The 19322-nt window shown below is 50.1% G+C and overlaps 1 protein-coding gene across 5 annotated transcripts in view; it reads right to left on the bottom strand.

Annotated features, from left to right (window-relative positions):
* Positions 1–19322, bottom strand: part of TMEM184B (transmembrane protein 184B) — a 48498-nt gene that overhangs the window by 14394 nt on the left and 14782 nt on the right. For 2 of the 5 annotated variants that reach the window (XM_033116563.1, XM_033116559.1), the window contains 3 exons: positions 9538–9615; positions 8676–8925; positions 6973–7138 (listed from right to left, as the gene is read on the bottom strand). In XM_033116563.1, the coding sequence (XP_032972454.1) occupies positions 6973–7138; positions 8676–8925; positions 9538–9539 (418 nt within the window). In that variant the 5' untranslated portion in view covers positions 9540–9615. Of the gene's footprint in view, positions 1–6972; positions 7139–8675; positions 8926–9537; positions 9616–14457; positions 14477–19322 lie in introns of those variants that run through there. The other 3 variants (XM_033116564.1, XM_033116560.1, XM_033116562.1) reach the window with 2 other exon arrangements.

Below are 19322 nucleotides of genomic sequence, written 5' to 3'. Positions count from 1 at the left end.
CTGTATCTCCCTCAATACTCACTACAGCCTCTGTGCTCGGCCCTGGGGACACCTAAGTGACCAGGCCCTCCAGTCTAGAGAGGAGCATCCAGCATGAGGAAAGGATGGTCTCTCTTTCTTTCTCTGTCTGTCCTGCTCTAGACAATCAGGTACCTGGAACCTTCTGCTCCATCCTCGATACCAAATCTTAAATGAACTAGACAAATGCATACAAGCAGGAGAGAACTAGGATGGAGAGGAAATGAGGACTGTCCTGGATGTTTGAGGCCTGGAGGGAAGATATTAGGAGTCACTCGCTGCAGTGAAGTGACGGTGACTTTGCCCAGGTCAGACGGGACACACGTGGTCCTAGAGGTAGATCCTACGACTTCAGCCTAGTATAAGAAATAATTTCAGGGCCAGACCAGTGGCTCAGGCAGTTGGAGCTCCATGCTCCTAACTCCAAAAGCTGCCGGTTCGATTCCCACATGGGCCAGTGGGCTCTCAACCACAAGGTTGCCAGTTTGATTCCTCAAGTCCCGCAAGGGATGCTGGGCTCTGCCCCCTGCAACTAAGATTGAACATGGCACCTTGAGCTGAGCTGCCGCTGAGCTCCCAGATGGCTCAGTTGGTTGGAGCGCATCCTCTCAACCACAGGGTTGCCGGGTTGACTCCCGCAAGGGATGGTGGGCTGCGCCCCCTGCAACTAGAAACGGCAACTGGACCTGGAGCTGAGCTGCATCCTCCACAACTAAGACTGAAAGGACAACTTGAAGCTGAACGGCGCCCTCCACAAGATTGAAAGGACAACAACTTGACTTGGAAAAAATCCTGGAAGTACACACTGTTCCCCAATAAAGTCCTGTTCCCCTCCCCCAATAAAATCTTTAAAAAAAAAAAGAAAAAAAATAATTTCAGAAATAAAAGGTAGTGAGTTCTCCACCAGTGGAAGCATGCAAGAGGTTAGGCAGTCTCTTAGCATATACATTATAAAGGCATTCAGAGTGCTCGCTTCGGCAGCATATATAATAAAGGCGTTCTGAGCAGCTGACACTTTACAGGTTCCTTCCGACTCTGAGACTCGAGGCTTCCTTTCCTCACCGGCAGCTTCTCTAACGCGAAGCAGCCTGGACAGGAGGCTACAGTCCAAGCCACTGCTCTCCACCCAGGCTCCCTCCCAGCCTGCCCCCTGAACGGACAACTCCAACAGCATAGCCTAGAGGGCCCCCAGGGCTTCAAGAGAGGATCGCTAAGCACATCCCAGCCATCTCTGCCAGCAGTCCCCCAGATCAGGAGTCCTCACGAATTCCCTGCTACAGGTAAGGCAGGCACACCTGTCTATTCAACTCACTGGGCACCTACTGTGTGGAACCTGTGACCCTGGGTGTACCTAGCCATTCCAAGTTCACCTCTTCCACACACCTTCAGCTCCCAAAGCCAGCCTCTGGGCCTAACCATCTTTGCTACATAGAAACACTTCAGTTATTTGGAAAAACTTGGGGAAGTCCATATTTCGGATAACTTATGGATGAGCCTGGAAAAGCTAACTTCGATCACTTTGAATAGAAATCTTCTCTGCTCAGTCAATAGGGGCCTGAGAATATTCCTTCCCCTTTTTTCAGTGATCAATGATCACCCTGGACAATAATGGATATGTCCAGCCTTGGAGGCAGGGGCTCTGCCAACAAGGACACAAATGACCTGACTCCGAGCTGCTCCAATGGTTGTTCTCGCCTCCTCTCTCGTGACTTTTCTGTCCTTTGTTGAAAAGGCAGGCCCATGGCTGCTTCTTGCCCTCCAGACTGCTGTTTCTGATCTCTGAAGATCTAGTGGTCTCTTCTGAATATCTGGCTTTATTCTGATCGATTGTGCTCTTGTAATTCCTGCCTCTGCCAGAACCACGGCCATCTAGCGCCACTCCCAGACAACATGTCCTCCTGGCAGCACACCGGCCTTCAGGCTTTCTGGGGCCTTGTCTGCGGCCCTCAGCCGGGTTCATCCTGGCTGTATTCTCTCCACCTAGGAAGATCTTTCATTTGGGGCTCGATTCCAGGAAGCTAAGTTTGTCCCAAATCTGAAACTGGGTGAATGAAGCATCATTCTTTTTTTCTTTCATGCGTGGAAACTCTCTTCCCCTAACAAGCGTTCACACTTTTCCCATGGAGAAACTTGTTCTGTGTTCCTTCGCCAAGCCTGGCACAGAGCAATTCCCAGGACTCAGACCCAGGATGAATCTGGCTTCTGGCAAACACTCTGGGAAATCGGGCAAGTTCCTTAGCCTACTCCAGTATTTTCTTTTGCAGGTGCAAAATGGGGATAATAATAGATACTCCACCAGGTAACTGGGAGGTGAGAATGAGCTAACAGTAATATGCGGTAAAACTGTGATGTGCCACACACTGAGAAAAGAGTGGCTGCATAGAGCATCGAGGAAGCCATCTCCCTCCTCTGAACTCTGGCCCCCCGGCAGCTCTCTGATCACAGAGCTCCCCGGGACTGTCTCAGAGTCATCTTTAGGGGCCACCCCCAACCCTGACCACAATGGAACGCTAAATGCAGGTAAGGGGGCTGGTCTGCATCCCTCCTCCTCCTGCCAGGCACACCCCGCCGCTGTGTAAATTGCCGTGTGCATTACAGCCCTCACCAGACGGTAGATACACGAGCAGTGGGACCCTGGGCAAGCCACTGACTTCTCTGAGACTCGGCCTTCTCCTTGGAAACCGGCAATCCTACTACCAATTCAATCAGTTCACCTCCACTGCCCCACTCCTCCCCCGGGAATGCCACTGAGATGAGAATGAATGGGCGGAAAAATACAAACCTGCAAGGACATGGACATGGCACCAGAGGCAGCTGATGTCGACAAGCGATGTCAACAAAAGCTCTGGAAGGTGCAGCATCTTCCAGATAACTGACTCGGAGAGGGAAGGGGCCAATGAGAAGCCCTGGAAGTGGACATTCCAGGCCGTTCTGACGGCTGTAGGTGAGGGTACAAACGGGAAACTTGGCTACGGATCTCCACATGGCGCTATTGGGATTTTACTTTCCAGACAGACGGGTTGAGACGGCTGTGTCCTCAGGGAACCTGGCCCAGCTGAGGGCAGCAATGAGGAGATTTGCAGAAAACAGAGATGAGGTCTGAATACCAAGGGTGAGATGTCCACGTCTCTTCCCCCATCTACACCCTTAACTCAGCCTGCCCAGCTTTTACCTCCCAGGCAGGAGATGAGAACATTCTTCTCCAGGGAAACAGGCCCGGCATCAAAACATCTTCATTTGGTGCCTGTCCCCACCACTACATAAAAATGACAGAGGAAACGCCCCGTGTCCTCATCACCCAACTGGGAGGCGCGGCAGTGTAAACCCTATTCTTAAATATGAAGAATAGCCAAGGACACCAGCCGTTTTGAGAAGAGCTTCCAACACAAAGGTCAAAGACCAAAGCAAACAGAGGAAAGGAAGCCAGGAGACGGAGAAAATGCGGGAAATAGAAGAAAACTTCAATAGCTCCACAGAGAGAGAGGGCGGTACTCTATCCAACACTAAGCACAAGGGGCTACAAGAAAATGGCCTCCAGGGAACCGGTGCCTCGGCCCAGGAGAGGCGACCAGGATTCCCAGGATGATGGTGGAGGAAGGACCCAGGACAACCGCTGACCCATAGGAAGCCTGGCAGCAGCTTGTGAGGCCAGAGCAAGAGGGCAGGGCTCCAGGAGGGGTGCCACTGCGGGCAACCCCGGAGCTCACAGATGAACGCATGTGTCTGACTTCAGAGAGGGTTTTCTTTGATTCAGTGAAGCGTGTGGGAATACAGTAATGACAGCTCCATAGAAAACAGAGCAAACCCCAAAGCAAGACGAGTAGTAAGCAGGGGAAAAGCAAAGTTGTACGAGGAAATGTTGTCTCTGGACACCAGAAGGCTCAGCTTTGAACAATATTTACCGACATGTAACAATGCAAACACGGAAAGAGGTCTCAGAAAAAATTGTGTACACTGAAAAGATGAAGGAAAGAAAACTGTGTGTGGGTGGGTGCGAATAGTTGGGGATTAAGTACCTAAATCAAAAACCTTCACACAATAGGAAGTCACTACGTAACACTACATAAAACTGAAAAATCAAGAAACAACAGTTCAAGCTTATTTTTAGGTTATTGCGCGGGGGCGGGGGGGAGCCAGTTTAAAGAGTTGAAAGCGCATTTAACTGGTTGGGCGTGAGGAGGAATTAGGGCAGTTTCGTGTTTTAACCATATGCACCTATGACTTTAATAAAAGTAAAATTTCAGTTGTTTTAATTTTGTCAAAAAGAAAAGCAAATGTCCGCCCAATGGCCAGCAGAGGCCAGCTGGCTCTGAGCGACTTCGGCATTGGCTAGTTGGATCTGAAGTAAGAACTCTCCAACCCAGCCAATTCCTGCCCCTTCCCGGGTCTGGGCAGACTGAGGAGGAAGGGTGGGAGGGGGAACAAATGGGGGGCCCCTTCTGAACTGTAAGGGACACCCATCACCAGCCTTGCAGGGGGACGCGGCCGCAGCACTTGCAGGTAACAGAACAATGGGACGGGGTCGGAAATGTGGAACAGGAAAGGGCAAGGTGAGGGCTAAGCCACCGTCTCAGACACAAGCTGGCGAACTGGGGCAGCCTGGACTTCAGGGCAGCTGCTGTGCTGTTTGTAAACTCCCTGGGAGGGGCTGAGCAGACAACAGCGTTGCTAGGAGATGCAGACTTCCTGCAAAGCCCTTTACTGGCTAGGCTGGGAGGAAGGTCCGGACAGCCAGGGCCTGAACAAAGAGGCTTCTGGAGTGGGGGAGCCGCCAACCATCTGTTGTCGCCCCTGGGGCACCGAGTGAGGATGGCACGGAGGCTCGCTGGCTGTGCCCCCCTTCTGCCATGTGCCCCAGTCTTCAAGGCCTGCCCCCCATCTCCGACCACACAGGAGAGGCCCCCTGGGCAGGGAACGGCTTTTGGCTTCTACAGGAACAAGTGGGCAGAGGCTGCTCCTGGGCACCCATGCAAGGCTGGCAGCTGAATGGAAAAGGATTCTCAGCCCCACCTTTTCCAACCTCAACCTCTGCGGCTCCCCAGGTACCCAGAGGTTTCCCTGGGGACTCTGCTGCTTCCAGGAATATCAGGCACCAGTGACGCCCTGAGCAAGTCCCTACCTGGCTTTAGCATTCTCACCTGGCACGGCCTGGGCAAGGATACCAGCCTAGGGATTCAATGAGGTCCCACGTGGATGCATACGAGGCACATAGCAGGTGCTTCGTCGAGTCCCTTAATCATTTAAAACATACAGAACTCGTGAGCACCTACCACGCGCCTGGCTCTCCACCCATTCCTGCTCTCACACAGCCAATGCTCGACTCAGGAAGAAGAGCACAAAGCAGGCACACACTTAACAGCCCACCATGGTCAGGCCATGAGGACAAGGTCAGGGTGCTGGGAGTAGCAGCGACCAGGAAGGCCTCTCTGAGGAGACACCAGCGTGGGGTGGGGGGGAAGGAGGAGGAGGAGGGGGAGGAGGGGGACGGGAGGAGGAAGAGGAGGAAGAGGAGGAAGAGGAGGAGGAGGAGGAGGAGTCGGCCGCAGCGGCCAGAGGAGAGTTCCGCAGGCCCTGGGCAAACACTGGATGAGCCCCGGCCAGAAAGGAGGCCAGTGTGGCTGGCGGAGCAGGTGGGCCGCAGTGTTAGGCGCCTGGATTTCCTCGCCAAGTCCAAAGGCATTTCCTGTGCCTCTGTGTCCTCAGGGATACACAAAGTGAGACAGGAAGAGGGGCTCCAGCTTCTCGGGGCACAAGCACACTGCACCTCAATAGCCATGAAGCCCAGGGCCAAGTACAAAGCTCTCCCGAGTCAGGGAAGCAGACAACGGGTCATGCTCAGAGCTGCCTGGCCGCAGCATAAGGAAAACTGTGTTTGGTTACTCTACCGGAAACCAGCAGTGCACGTACAGAAGGGGACCGGAAAAGGAAAACCATGAGAAGACGGGGAGCTTCTGCACCGGGATCTTGAATTCAAGGACCCCTCCTCCCCAGCCCTGCTGACCTGTTGGGCCTCTACCTCTCATCTCGCTCCTTCACTCACCCTCCAGATGGAGATTTTTCTAACCTGCAATTTCCGATCACGCCATATTTTTATGCATCAACAGTAAGAAAGAAGACCTAAATATCTCTGTATGGCCTGCAAGGCTGTGTATGTTTCTGTCCCTACCTCCTGAAACAATCCCCTCGTCAGCTGACGACCGGGGCGCCCCTCACAGCTTCCCCCCACCTCCAGGCCGGGCATACTGGGACTCCTCTCTCACCCTGCGATTAGCTCTCCTCTCTGCCCAGAATGGGTTCTCCTCCTCAGCCTTCCCCGACAGACGCCAACTCATTCTCTATGGGTCAGCTCCCTGCACCCTGTCCTCCCCAGCTAGGACTGCTGTGCCCCAGTGAGAGCGTCCCTGTCTCTTGTGCTGGGAGATTCCCGGAGCGCAGGCAGGGTCCAGGCCTGGAGCTCAGTACCAGAGCGGGAGGTGCTTCTATGCCACACACAAGAACGGAGGCCCCCAGAAGGCAGTGAATTGCCTTCTTGGGTGGCATAGTGAAGCTCCTCCTGGGACAAAGCTCTAGAACTAAGGCACATGGAAAGGGAGGCCCAGCCCTGCCAGCACCCTGCCTCTGGATAAACCCGGACCCGACTGTACCTGGGGTTTCTATCTACAAACAGATGGCTAATATCTGCTGCCCCATCTGAGATACCAGAACTGAGAAATGAGACACGGGTGCAGAGTCCTTGCTTCCAGGTAGATTTGGGGAGCCACACTGCACAGGTGAGATTCTGGCTACACCTGTCGATTTGGGCCTGGATGGAAACCCCGAAGTGGGTAAAGAGGGGAGAGGGGGCCGTCCCCTCGAGGAGGAGCGAGAGAGGGGCTTTGGCTCCCAGATGTGAGGCAGGAGGGGGTGTGCAGCTGTGTCCCAGGCCCTTCCCGGCCGCCCGCACACCATCCTCACCCTCGTAGCAGTCGCGCACGGTGCCGAAGTACACGTAGTACTGGTCATTGGTGAAGAAGAGCAGGCTGAGCCAGGAGTCGAAGGCGTAGATGGGCACGATGAAGAGGATGCGGACGATGTAGCGCTGCTCGTTGGGGCAGCTGTAGCAGCGCAGGTGCATGTAGATCTGCGGGCAGAGGGGCCATCAGCGCAGCCCCGCCCCTCACCAGCCCGCCTCCGCCTTCTGCTCCACAAGGGAGGGGCGGCCCAGAACACATCTAGCTCTGCCACCTACTAGCTCTGTGACCATGTTATTCAGCCCTGAGCCCCAGCGTCCTCCTCTGTAAAATGGGATGATGATCCTTACGGTGTGAGGTTGCTGTGAGCATCAAACCAAGGGGCGCATGAAGCTTGTGGGGAGCATTGCTGGCTACAAGGCCGGCCTCACGGGCCTGGGGGGCCACAAGACCACGCCCAAGACTGTCCAAATCAGAGTCGAGGCCAGGCCGGGAATCCAGTTGTAACAAGCTCCCTGGGGACCCACATGCACAGCCAGGTTTGTGTGGTTGTGTGGTAGAGGCTTTCAATGTGTGTCCCCCCCGACGCCCACCTTCCCAAACACCTAGTCCCTGGGGCATGGAGCTAAAACACGGGTGTCCGGATGGGCGCCCCCTGCACCATTCCTTAACTAACTCATGGTGTGGAGGGTGGGACAGATGGGACCCTCACTGCTACGGAGGGTGGAAGCGCTTCCTGGCTGAGAGGCTGCAGTGATGTCCTCATCCTGTGTCTCATTTTCCCATCTGGTGAACAGAGGCAGCGCTGCCTGCCTCACTGGGGAGTTGGGAGAATGAAATGCAGTTTTTAGAAAGCAGGGGGGAAAATAAAAGCTACACCAAATGCCAAGAACTGTTCCAGCCATGATCGTCGGTCCCAGCAGCCCAAGTCTCTCATCTCGGCTCTCATGACTTCACACTTGGCCCAGCTGAGCCCGGGGCTCAGGAGGAAGAGAACAAAATATTCCCCGTCTGCTGGGAGCCAACTGCCTGGGAAGCAATCGGGTTGTAGAAGGGACAGGGAACACAGGGCAGCGGGCGAGGAGCTGTCAGGGGACCTGAAGGGGCTCAGCCTCCCGTCTTCACTGGGCGACCTTCAAAGCCCTCCTTCCTCAGGCAGCCACAGCACCTCTCAGCCCACCCCGGCTTCCCCTGGGACCGTGAGCACTGCGGGACGGGAGACTTGACAGTGGGAGACAGTCCCAGCTCTGCCACTGACCTGTATGTGACTATGTTAGTCCCCACCCTCCTCCCGGGGTCTCAGTTTTCTCATGTGACAATCGCGTGCCCCTGCACCGTTCCCAGGCTCCCTGCAGCACGGGCTGCACATGTGACCAGTTCGGGCCCAGGGAAGGCGAGCGGAAGTGACAAGTGTCCTTTCTGGGCCTAGATAGTAAAATGTGCAGAGTGCCCTCCCCACTTATCCCCACAGTGGTCAGAGGGATACCCTGAAGCTGCACGATGCTGCAGCCTGACCTGCACAGGGCTGGGTGGGGCCGTGAGCAAACAGACTTCCACCCAGTGAGCCTGGGAGATTTCTGGGTTTATTTACTACTGCAGCATTGCCTGCTCTAGCCTACTACTGTGTTGGACTAGGAACCTCTCAGGATCCTTCTAGAGGGCCGTCAGGGGCTCTCTGGCTCGAGCGCTCCTGACTGGCCTGGGTACCTGGTGGCAGGTGATGAGCAGGGCCGTCCACACGAAGAAGCCAGAGATGGCCTGAGCGGCGGTTGTCATCAGGAACACGGGCTGCTCCATGGCCGTGGGGCTGCCCTCGGGGGTTGCAGAGACACTGGGCGAGGCTGCCGCAGTCGTGGGTGCCGCTGGATCTGGGGCCAGTGCAGCCCCCCTCACCGTCATGGTGCCTGGCAGCAGGGGGCTCCCTGAGAGAAACCCTGGGAGTAATCGAAGAGTTGGCCTAGAGAGAGAAAATCGCAACGTTAGCCTCTTCTCAGGGCAAGTGGCAGTGTTAGAAAGAATCTTCCAGGTCTCTACGTCCACCTTCAAAATGTTCCCAGACTCTCACCATTTGTCACCCTGGCCTAGCCCTGCTGTGTCTCCCCTGAATTAATGGAACAAGCTCCTGACCAGTCAGTCCCTCTGTTTCTGTCGTCGCCCCTGCCATCCAGTCCCAACACTGCAGCCGTGTGAGCTTTCTATGGCATTAGCCAGACTGGGCACCTCCTGTTCAAATCACTCCCAAAGCTCCCTTCAGAGTAGAAGCCACCGCTCTTTCCATGGCCGACAATACCCACAAGCCTGCCGATGGGCCCTGCGTGGCTCTGATCACCTCTCATCTTCTACAGTTCCCTCCTCTCCCCTCCAGCCACATGCGCCTGCGGTCCCTTGCCCATGCCTCCCCTGCTCCTGCCACAGGCCTGTGTACGGTCGCTCAGCACTTCCTTAGGTCTCTGCCCTGACCACCCCCAAAACGTGGCAACCCCTCCCCCATCTCAGGCACCCCGGCCCCTTTCCGTGTTTTCCTCCGGAGAACTCACTACCATCTGACTCCATCTGACTGTTTACTCACATATTTAACTGTCTGCCTTCTTCCAGCAGACACAAGCTTCCCGAGGGCAGGGGCTCCGTGCTGCTCCCGACCGGACCTCTAGTTGGGGAAGAGGACCGGACACTCAGCAGGTGCTCAGTAAATACCCACCATGCCTCATTCCATTCCCAGTCTAGCAAGACCACCTGATTGCTGAGGTCTCCTCCCGTGAGGGCCTGTGCCTTTCCTTTACCATGCCTCTCCAAGGTCCCCAGTGGCTGACACCCATTCCTCACCATCCAGTTGTGCTGTGCTGGAGACGCTGTGGCCCTTCCCACTTTGTGCTCCTTTAAACTGCTCGTCTCTTAATTCCGCTCGTGTCACTTCCTGAAAGCCTGCCCTGCACACGTCCTCCAATTAGATACTTCCACCAGTTTTACACAACTTTGTGGTTCCACGTGACACAGTTCTGTCATGTGCTCATGTGTATCCCCCTAAAGCTGTCTGCTCTTTGAGACAAGACCACACTTCTGCCTTGGAATCCCCAGCACCAAGCACGGCACAGGGGCTATTTATAAGATCTACTTTATTATCTATTGATTTTCACTCCTTATTTCCAAAGGAATGTGAGGTAGTTCACAGAGAAGCAAAGAACAGAGGTGAGGAAACTAACATAAAGGAAGATTCCGGGTGGGAAAGCACAGATAGGGGTGGGTAAGACAGGAAGGCATTCTAGGGTCCTTCCAGTTACCCCAGACTCTCACGTCAGCCCCAAGCTTCCTCGTGGCAACTTCAGTACCCATGCCAATAAATTAACAATTTCATGTGGAAAAGTAACCCAGATGTTGTCCGAGGAAGAGCTGGTAGGATTCTCCTCCCAAGTTTACAAACAGGGACCGATGCCAGGCCAGAGGCCGGGAGCATGATCAAAGAGCCAAGCCACTGTCAGGCCCACATATCATGTTTCCCCGAAAATAAGACCTAACCGGAAAATAAGCCCTAGCATGATTTTTCAGGAGGACATCCCCTGAATATAAGCCCTAACGCGTCTTTTGGAGCAAAACTTAATTCCATGTTTCCCTGAAAATAAGACCTAGCTGGGCAATCAGCTCTATTGCGTCTTTTGGAGCAAAAAGTAATATAAGACCCGGTCTATAATATAATACAGTATAATATAAGAATACCCGGTCTTATTTTACCCTGAATATTAGCCCTAATGCGTCATTTGGAGTAAAACTTAATATAAGACCCAGCCTAATTTTTGGGGAAACATGGCAGAATGTGCTCCTGGGAGGGCTGTCCATACCTGTAACCAAGGTGACCTGGGCATTCACGCCCCAGGCCCTGACAGGTGTCCCTTTTAGTGCTGCCACCTGTGGACAGGCTGGTCAATGCCATCCTAGAGTCACAGAATCTCTTCGCAGCAGAGGCCTAGAAAACTATGCTGGAATCACCGCCTCTGGCAATACCCTACTATGTGACCAGAGGAACCTCTGACCGGTGCTGCAATGAATGCAAAGAGGAGAGTGTGGACACTGTGGAAAGGGCCCTGGCCGGAGCTCAAGTCCCAGATTCCCCCCAACCAGCCTTGTGTCCCCAACACAGGTTCACTTGGCCCCAGAGAGCCGCTGCCGGAGGCAGAAAATGGCCAAACCCCCAAACCCAACGATCTCAGCCTGAACCCTGAGGGCAGCACACAGGACCGCCCATAGTCCAAGTCTGAGCTCCTATTCTCAGCCAGAACATTCTGACGGGGGTTTCCCTGGGCCTTCCTGGGCCCATAGCCTGACCCAACGATAAAGAGATTTTGCCCACAGTCTCCTGGTGCTTCCCGGCTGTGCCCTCGGCCCTCTCCCCAGTTTCTCCAGAATCTTCTGTCATTATCTACACCAAGTCTGCTCTGAGCTCTAAGTTTCACCCTAGGAGAGCCTTTTACATTTCTATTCTCCTATAAAAATAAATGATCTCTAACATACCAAGAGATGTATCTAGATTAGAAACCAAAAATGGAGAAGGTATCTATATAAAGAAACTCAAAAATGGCGAAGGTGTCTATATAAAGGCTGGTGACAAGCTTTGAAAAAGAGACACGGTGACAAGTCTAAGAATAGCTCCTGTAAGTATGGTTGCAAAATTGAAAACCAGTGCCAGAAACATTTCTTTAAAAAGAAGACTAGGATTGTAAATCATCATCTTTGTCTATCATCCCCAATTAAACGAACAAACATGGGGAACTGGAAGGGGGCGGGGCCAGAGGAAGTACAAAGACTCCTAAATCCTCACCTTCCCAGGAAGGGTGGCACCTGACGGTTGTTTTGATCTAAAGACAGTGCTGAGGGGCCCCTGAGTGGTCTCCCCAGCCAGGGGCAACTGCTGAGCTCTGCTGAGCAAGCTCCAGGCCCAGCTTCTTCTGGGGCTTTGTCACTCATACTCAAGTGACGTGGTGACGCCTGTCCTACGACAGGAAGAGGAGGGAGGGCAGGCCACGTCGCTGGGAGGTTTCTGAGTCCTGACCCGTGCCTGCCACGTTGCTGGACCACGCCCTGTGGTTTACAAACCATTTTCCCAAACATTATCTCCAGTTGTTTCTCACAGCAACTTGGAAATAACAGTATCTCCATTTTAGAGATGAGAAAAATGATGTGGAACTTGGTTTTGCAGACCCTGGGATAGCACCAAACGATTCGAGGGTTTTCAGAATATTCCCCCAAAGTGCCTGAAGCAGTCCTCTACTCAGGTGCATGGCCCCTGGCACCCAGGACAGGTAGAGGCGACTCCTCGAAGGCTGTCTCCTAGAGCTCACCCTGCTCCTTGGACCAGGGCAGCACACAACGCTAGGACACGCCAACTGTTCAGTGTGTGTGCGCGCATGTGTGTGTGTTGGGGGCACGGGGGTGGACATCAGCGTCCCATCCTTTCACATTCAGGACAGGCACCTACCTAAGATCTCTTGCCTGCCCAGGTCCCACAAGCAAGCAGGACACTGGTGTGGCACAGCCCCTTCACTCCCCTGGGGAAAGGGGTTTGGACTTCCAGGGCTCCCCTTTTTCAATGCAGTCCCTGCACCCTGACGTGGGAGGGACACGCAGGATGGAGCTCAGAACCCACATGCTCTGGCACAACCCCCTATTTTCTTTTTTTGTTTTTCTATCCCATTTTCTTAACCGAATGTTAAACTTCTGTCAGGGACGTGGCAGAGAGCCCTGAGGGGAGATGCTGGAATCATCTTTCCAACAAACGTGTCCTGAGGCTGTGCTGGGCCCTGGAGAGACCAGGCCTCAGCTCACAGCTCCTCTACACTCCGGCTCTATGTGACAAGGGGAACCCGGAGACCTGACCCACTGCCCTGCCCGAGAGGTGAGTGCCCAGAACGAAGGAGCTGGAGGCAGCGTCAGCTGCTTTGGCCACAGCAGCGGAGAGGGTCGGGGAAGGCTTCAACATGGTGGGGACTCAGGGGCAGAGTCTACGTGGCATAACCAAGCTTCCGCCCTGCAGTCACCAGGCACGATTCCGCCACACGCCACCACCTGCTGGCTTGGGGAAATGACTTCATGTCTAACCCTCAGTTTCTTCACCGATTATATTTCAGGGTAATTAACATGATGGACAAGGGAGTTGTCCTACTTTACAGACGTCCCCTTAGTAAAAGGAGACAGAATGATAGAATAAAATATGACCATTTTACAACTCCCAGTACAAATAAGGGATGTAGATAAGGATCATCAATGGGTAAATAAAGCCACCAGGTGAAAGGCTAATGGATTTGATAAGGGATGGCTCGGGCCGCGTGGGTGAACCCACAGTCAAGATCAACGTCACTAAAATAGAGCAACTAGAAGTTTCGAGCCTCCTAAAGGGCTTCAGGGAAGGACACAGCACCACCTAGGAAGGACCCTTGTCCAAAAAGTGAACTGGGATCAAAGCAAGCCTCTAGAAGTAACCACCAGTACCCAGGAAACACAGAGGGTAGCGGAACAGATTAAATACTGCCACGAGGAAGCAGCCAAATCTAGACGACAGAACAGTCTATGGGACAAATGACCTGGTTTCCGCAACAAACTGTCGTTTATAAACAAAAGTGGTTGAAGGGCAGTTACAGAGTAAGAGACTCAAGGGACATTATAACTAAATGAAACGTGTGGACTTTGCTGGGTCCTGATGTCAATAAACCAATGATTAAAAGACATCTTAAAAATAGATAATAACATCAAAATTCTTGTCAATTTGGTCAGGTGTGATAATGGCATGGTGGGTGTATAAAAATAAAAGTCCTTCTCAAATGAAGGATGAATAATCCTTTTAATACATAGTGCTGGAACAACTGGACATTCAGAAGCCAAAAAAATAAAAATGAAACGTCACCTAAACCCTTACCTCATATACAAAAATTCAAAACGGATCATGGATTTACACGTAAAACCTGAGACTATAAAACCTGTAGAAGACAGCGAGTTCTTAGACTTGACACCAAGAGCATGACCCATAAAAGGAAAAATTAATAAACTGGATTTCACAAAGAGTAAAAAATTTTACACCATAACTCTAAGAGACTGAAAAAACAAGCCACATAGTGAAGGTAAATATTTGCAAGTCACATATCTGACAAATGACTAGCATCTAGAATACAGCAAGAATGGCCAAAGGTCAATGGTAAAAAAAAAAACAACAATCCAATTAGAAGACGGGCAAAAGACATGAACAGACATTTCACTCAAGAAGGACACGTGACCAATAAATACATAAACAGCTGTTCAACATCATTAGCCATTAGGGAAATGCAACCTAAAACCATCATGAGATATCACTACCCACCTATCAATAAAAAATAATGACAACCTCAATGCTGGCGAGATGTAGAAAAACAATCTCACATACATTGCTGGTGAGAATGCAAAATGGAAATGCCACTCTGGAAAAGTCTCTTATAAAAAGCAGTTTCTTACAAAACTAACATGTACTTACCACACAACCCAGTAATCCCTCTTCGACATTTATCTTAGGGAAATGAAAAGTTACGTTCACACAGAAACCTCTACATGAATGTTCACAGCAGCTGTATTTGTAATCGCCAAAACCTGGAAACAATCCAAATGTCCTTCAACAGGTGAAAGGTCAAAACGCTGGTACGTCCAGACCACGGAACACTACTCGGCAACAAAAAGGAACAAACTACTGATACAGGTGGCAATCCAGAGGGAGCTCAGGGACACTGTGTTTACCAAAAACAGCCAATCCCAAAAGGTCATATATGTGTACCCTCTGATTCCATTTATGTAACATTCTCAAAATGACAAATCTATAAAGATGGAGAACAGATGAGTAGTTGGCAGAGGGCAGCAGAGGTGTGCACCCCTTTGAGGAGAGAGCAGGGAGTTCCTTCCAGGTGGTGAGATACTTTGTACCCTGATGGTGGTGGCAGCTACCTGAGTCTATAGGTGATAAAATCGCACAGAACTACACACACATAAAAACAGTGAAAACTGAGTAACGCCTGTAGTCTAGTTCATACCGTGTTTCCCCGAAAATAAGACCTAGCTGGATAATCAGCTCTAATGTGCCTTTTAGAGCAAAAATTAATATAGGACCCGGTCTTATTAAGACCGGGTATAATATAATGCAATACAGTATAATACCAGGTCTTATATAATATAATGTAATATAAGACCGGGTCTTATATTAATTTTTGCTCCAAAAGACGCATTAGAGCTGATTGTCCTGCTAGGTCTTATTTTCTTATTTTCGGGGAAACACGGTGGTACTGTACTAATGTCCACTTCCTGGTTTTGGTTTGGTCCTACAGTGATGATGTCACTGTTGGATAAGAAGGGTAGATGGGACTCTACGTACTATTTTTTGCAACTTCCTGTGAGCTTATAATTATTTCAAAATACAAAGGTTTCTTTAAAGTCCTCATCAAGTAGAGCTACATACTGAATTAAGGGTGAAAAATAACTCAATATCTGGGGTTTACTCTTTAAAAAGGAGGAGAGAGATAGATGCAACAAGATAGCACGTGTTGCTAACTGTTGAAGCACAGAGACTAACGGAGAAATTCATTATACAATTGCTCTACTTTGGTACATTTGAAAATTTCAATAATAAATCTTTAAAAAAAATCTTTATAGACAGAATTTTCCACAAAACTTGTGATGTGATGGGCAGTAACTCAGAAAATCATCTGTATCAGGTTTACTGGTTATCTTGTAGAAAAGCAATCAAAGACTTGTCACACCTAACAACCGAGTTCGACACAAACACACCTTTTACAAAACACAAAACAAAACAAAACTGTTCCAAATTTGCTATTTTTTTCAAAACATTTTTAAGCATGTTTAATATGTCCCCTCACAGGAAAAGCATGTTCTCACAATGAATTTGAAAAAGGAACTGCTCTCTGAAAGAAACCTAGAAATGTTTCTACTGTAACAAAATCCTACAAGTCTGTAACTTACAAAAACTCTCATATCTGAATTCCTAAAAACCTACGTAACACAATTTTCTAAACTGTTTAAAAATTTCCAAAGCATTCGAGTGGGTTTTGGACTTGTGTTAAGAACTTTAAAATAAAATACCTTCCATTTAGTTTACAAAAACATCTGACTGGCATCAGGGAGGATGGAAATGTACTAGCCAAATTTCAACAAATCCTCTGCATACGCAGTGGACGGGATGGAAAAATGAATAACCTGATTTAGAAAGAAAGCCAGTGATGCATTTCCTGTGTGCAGCTACATGTCCCAGGCAGGGACCTTTTTCAGGAAGGGCAGCCATTAAGACAAAGTACCTAGGGCCGGCCCAGTGGATCAGGCGGTTGGAGCTCCATGCCCCTAACTCCGAAGGCTGCCGGTTCGATTCCCACATGGGCCAGTGGGCTCTCAATCACAAGGTTGCCAGTTCGATTCCTCGACTCCCTCAAGGGATGGTGGGCTCCGCCCCCTGCAACTAAGATTGAACAAGGCACCTTGAGCTGAGCTGCCCCTGAGCTCCCGGATGGCTCAGTTGGTTGGAGTGCGTCCTCTCAACCACAAGGTTGCCGGTTCAACGCCCGCAAGGGATGGTGGGCTGTGCCCCCTGCAACTAGAAAACGGCAACTGGACCTGGAGCTGAGCTGCGCCCTCCACAACTAAGACTCAAAGGACAACAACTTGAAGCTGAACGGCACCCTCCACAACTAAGATTGAAAGGACAACAACTTGACTTGGAAAAACAGGCCTGGAAGTACACACTGTTCCCCCAATAAAATCCTGTTCCCCTTCCCCAATAAAATCTTTAAAAAAAAAAAAAAAAAGACAAAGTACCTAAACCAAATGAACATACAGACAGACCTTCCAACTGCTCTACTGCTCTCACAGAGCATTAAAGCACAATTTCTAAAAATAATCAAGCATACGAGACACGATCAAAAAATTCAAAAAATACAGTGAACGTTTAAATTTTTAAAAATTTATTACATGGCCGGCTCGGTGGCTCAGGTGGTTGGAGCACTGTGCTCCTAATGCCGAGGTCACCGGTTCGATTCCCACATGGGCCAGTGAGCTGCATCCTCTACAACTAAGATGGTGAACAATGGCTCTCCCTGGAGCTGGGCTGCCGTGGGCTGCTGTGTGCTGCCAGGAGCAGCCGACAGCCATCATGAGTAGCCGGCGACAGCTGCCGTGTGCAGCCGACCGATGACCATTGACCAACTGCCTCAGTTGGGGTGGAGTGCAAGGCTCATAACACCAGCATGGACCAGGGAGCTGTGTCCTACACAACTAGACTGAGAAACAACAGCTTGAACCAGAGTGGGGAGGGGGGCGGCGGAAGGGAGAAAAAAAGAAAAAAGAATTTATTACAGTGAAAGACACATTGCCATTAATCCTCCTCAAAATATTCCCCCTCGCTTCGAACACACTTATCCCATCGTTCTTGCCACTTTCTGAAGCAGTTCCGGAAGTTCTCTTTCGTGAGTGTCTTTAGTTGCGCTGTCATGGCTGCCTCTATGTCCTGAATCGATTCCAAACGATTACCTTTCATGGTCATTTTGACTTTGGGGAAGAGCCAGAAGTCACACAGTGCCAGATCCGGTGAATAAAGTGGATGAGGACACAACGTAATATTTTTATTTGACAGAAATTGCCTTATGCTACTGCCGAGTGCCATCCTACGGAAAGGCAGGGATCTTCAATATGGGGAACAGTACATCGAACCTTAGTAACAGTGTGTGACAAGTTTCAACTTGTTCGGTGAAGTCAGTGGGTGTGAGCTACGGTTGAGAGGTGTGTTTTCAAGTGTGCCGTAAATCATCCTCCATCATGACAATGCTCCGTGTCACACATCGCTTCTAGTACAGCAATTTCTGTCAAATAAAAACATTACAGTATGTCCTCATCCACCTTATTGACCGGATCTGGCACCGTGCAATTTCTGGCTCTTCCCCAAAGTCAAAATGATTCAGGACATCGAAGCAGCCATGACAGTGCTCCTAAAGACTCTCAAGAAAGAGGACTGGAGAACTGCTTCAGAAAGTGGCAGGAACGATGGGATAAGTGTGTTCAAAGCAAGGGGGTGCATTTTGAGGGGGATTAATGACAATGTGTCTTTTACTGTAATAATTTTTTTATTTAAACATTCACTGTATTGTTTGATCACACCTTGTATGAAGCCAGAGGCTTTTGTACCACCAACAAAATTTTTTAAATGTTAAATTACATCTTTAGCTCGTCCTTTGATTTCTCTTTTTGGCGTAGATTTTATAAAGTACATAACAGTAAGGTAATACAAGTATATATGAGGTCTGACAATTAAGTTTGCGAACTCATCCTTGAAAAAGTGCTACATACCTCACTGCTGAGTATCTCTATGGGCACCTTCAAAGTAGTCCCCTTGGGAAGCTATGCACCGACGCCAGCGCCTAGTCCACCCTTCAAAGCCATTTTAGAACTCTTTTTCTGGAATGGCCATCAGAGCCGTCGTCGTATTACCATTGATGTCCTGAATGTCATCAAAATGTCTTCCTTTCAATATTTCCTTTATCTTCAGGTAAAGAAAGAAGTCACTGGGGGCCAGACCAGGTGAGTAGAGAGGATGTTCCAATACAGTTATTTGTTTAGTGGCTAAAATCTCCCTCACAGACAGTGTCGTGTGAGCTGGTGCATTGTTGTGATGCAAGAGCCATGAATTGTTGGTGAAAAGTTCAGGTCGTTTTCGTCTAACTTTTTCGTTTAACTTTTTCACGCAGGCTTTCCAGCACTTCCAAATAGTAAACTTGGTTAACTATCCAGCTGGTAAAAATTCATAAGGAATAATCCCTCTGATGTCAAAAAAGGTTAGCAACATTGTTTGACTCAACATTGTTAGCAACATGGTATGTGATTTGGACTAATGGAACTTTTTTAGTCGGGAGTCTAGGCTGACTTCCATTGTGCACTTTGACACTTTGTTTCAGAGTCACGTTGGTACACCCATGTTTCATCACCAGTGATAACACAGCCCAAGACATCATCTTGCCACTCCAAAAGATCTTGGAAAACTTCCACTCTCCTTTGCTTTTGTTCATCAGTGAGCTCCTTTGGGACCATTTTTGCACACATCTTTCTCATGCCAAGATTTTCAGTTAAGATTTTCCTGTTTTTCTATCGATGTTTACTTGTCTGCCATGCTTCTCACAGTCAGCTGATGGTTTTGACGCACAATCTGACAAATTTTTGCAATGTTTTCGTCAGTTCTGCTCATTACTGGCCACCCTGAGCTCTCTGCATCAGTGACACGTTCTCTCCCCTCAGAAATAACATTTAATCCATGTGTACACTGCCATTCTCTTCATGGCATTATCCCCATAAATTTGG

This window comes from Rhinolophus ferrumequinum, chromosome 10 (genome assembly GCF_004115265.2).
Source record: "Rhinolophus ferrumequinum isolate MPI-CBG mRhiFer1 chromosome 10, mRhiFer1_v1.p, whole genome shotgun sequence".
NCBI classification, from domain to species: domain Eukaryota; kingdom Metazoa; phylum Chordata; class Mammalia; order Chiroptera; family Rhinolophidae; genus Rhinolophus; species Rhinolophus ferrumequinum.
This window is presented reverse-complemented; position numbering and strand designations above follow the sequence as displayed.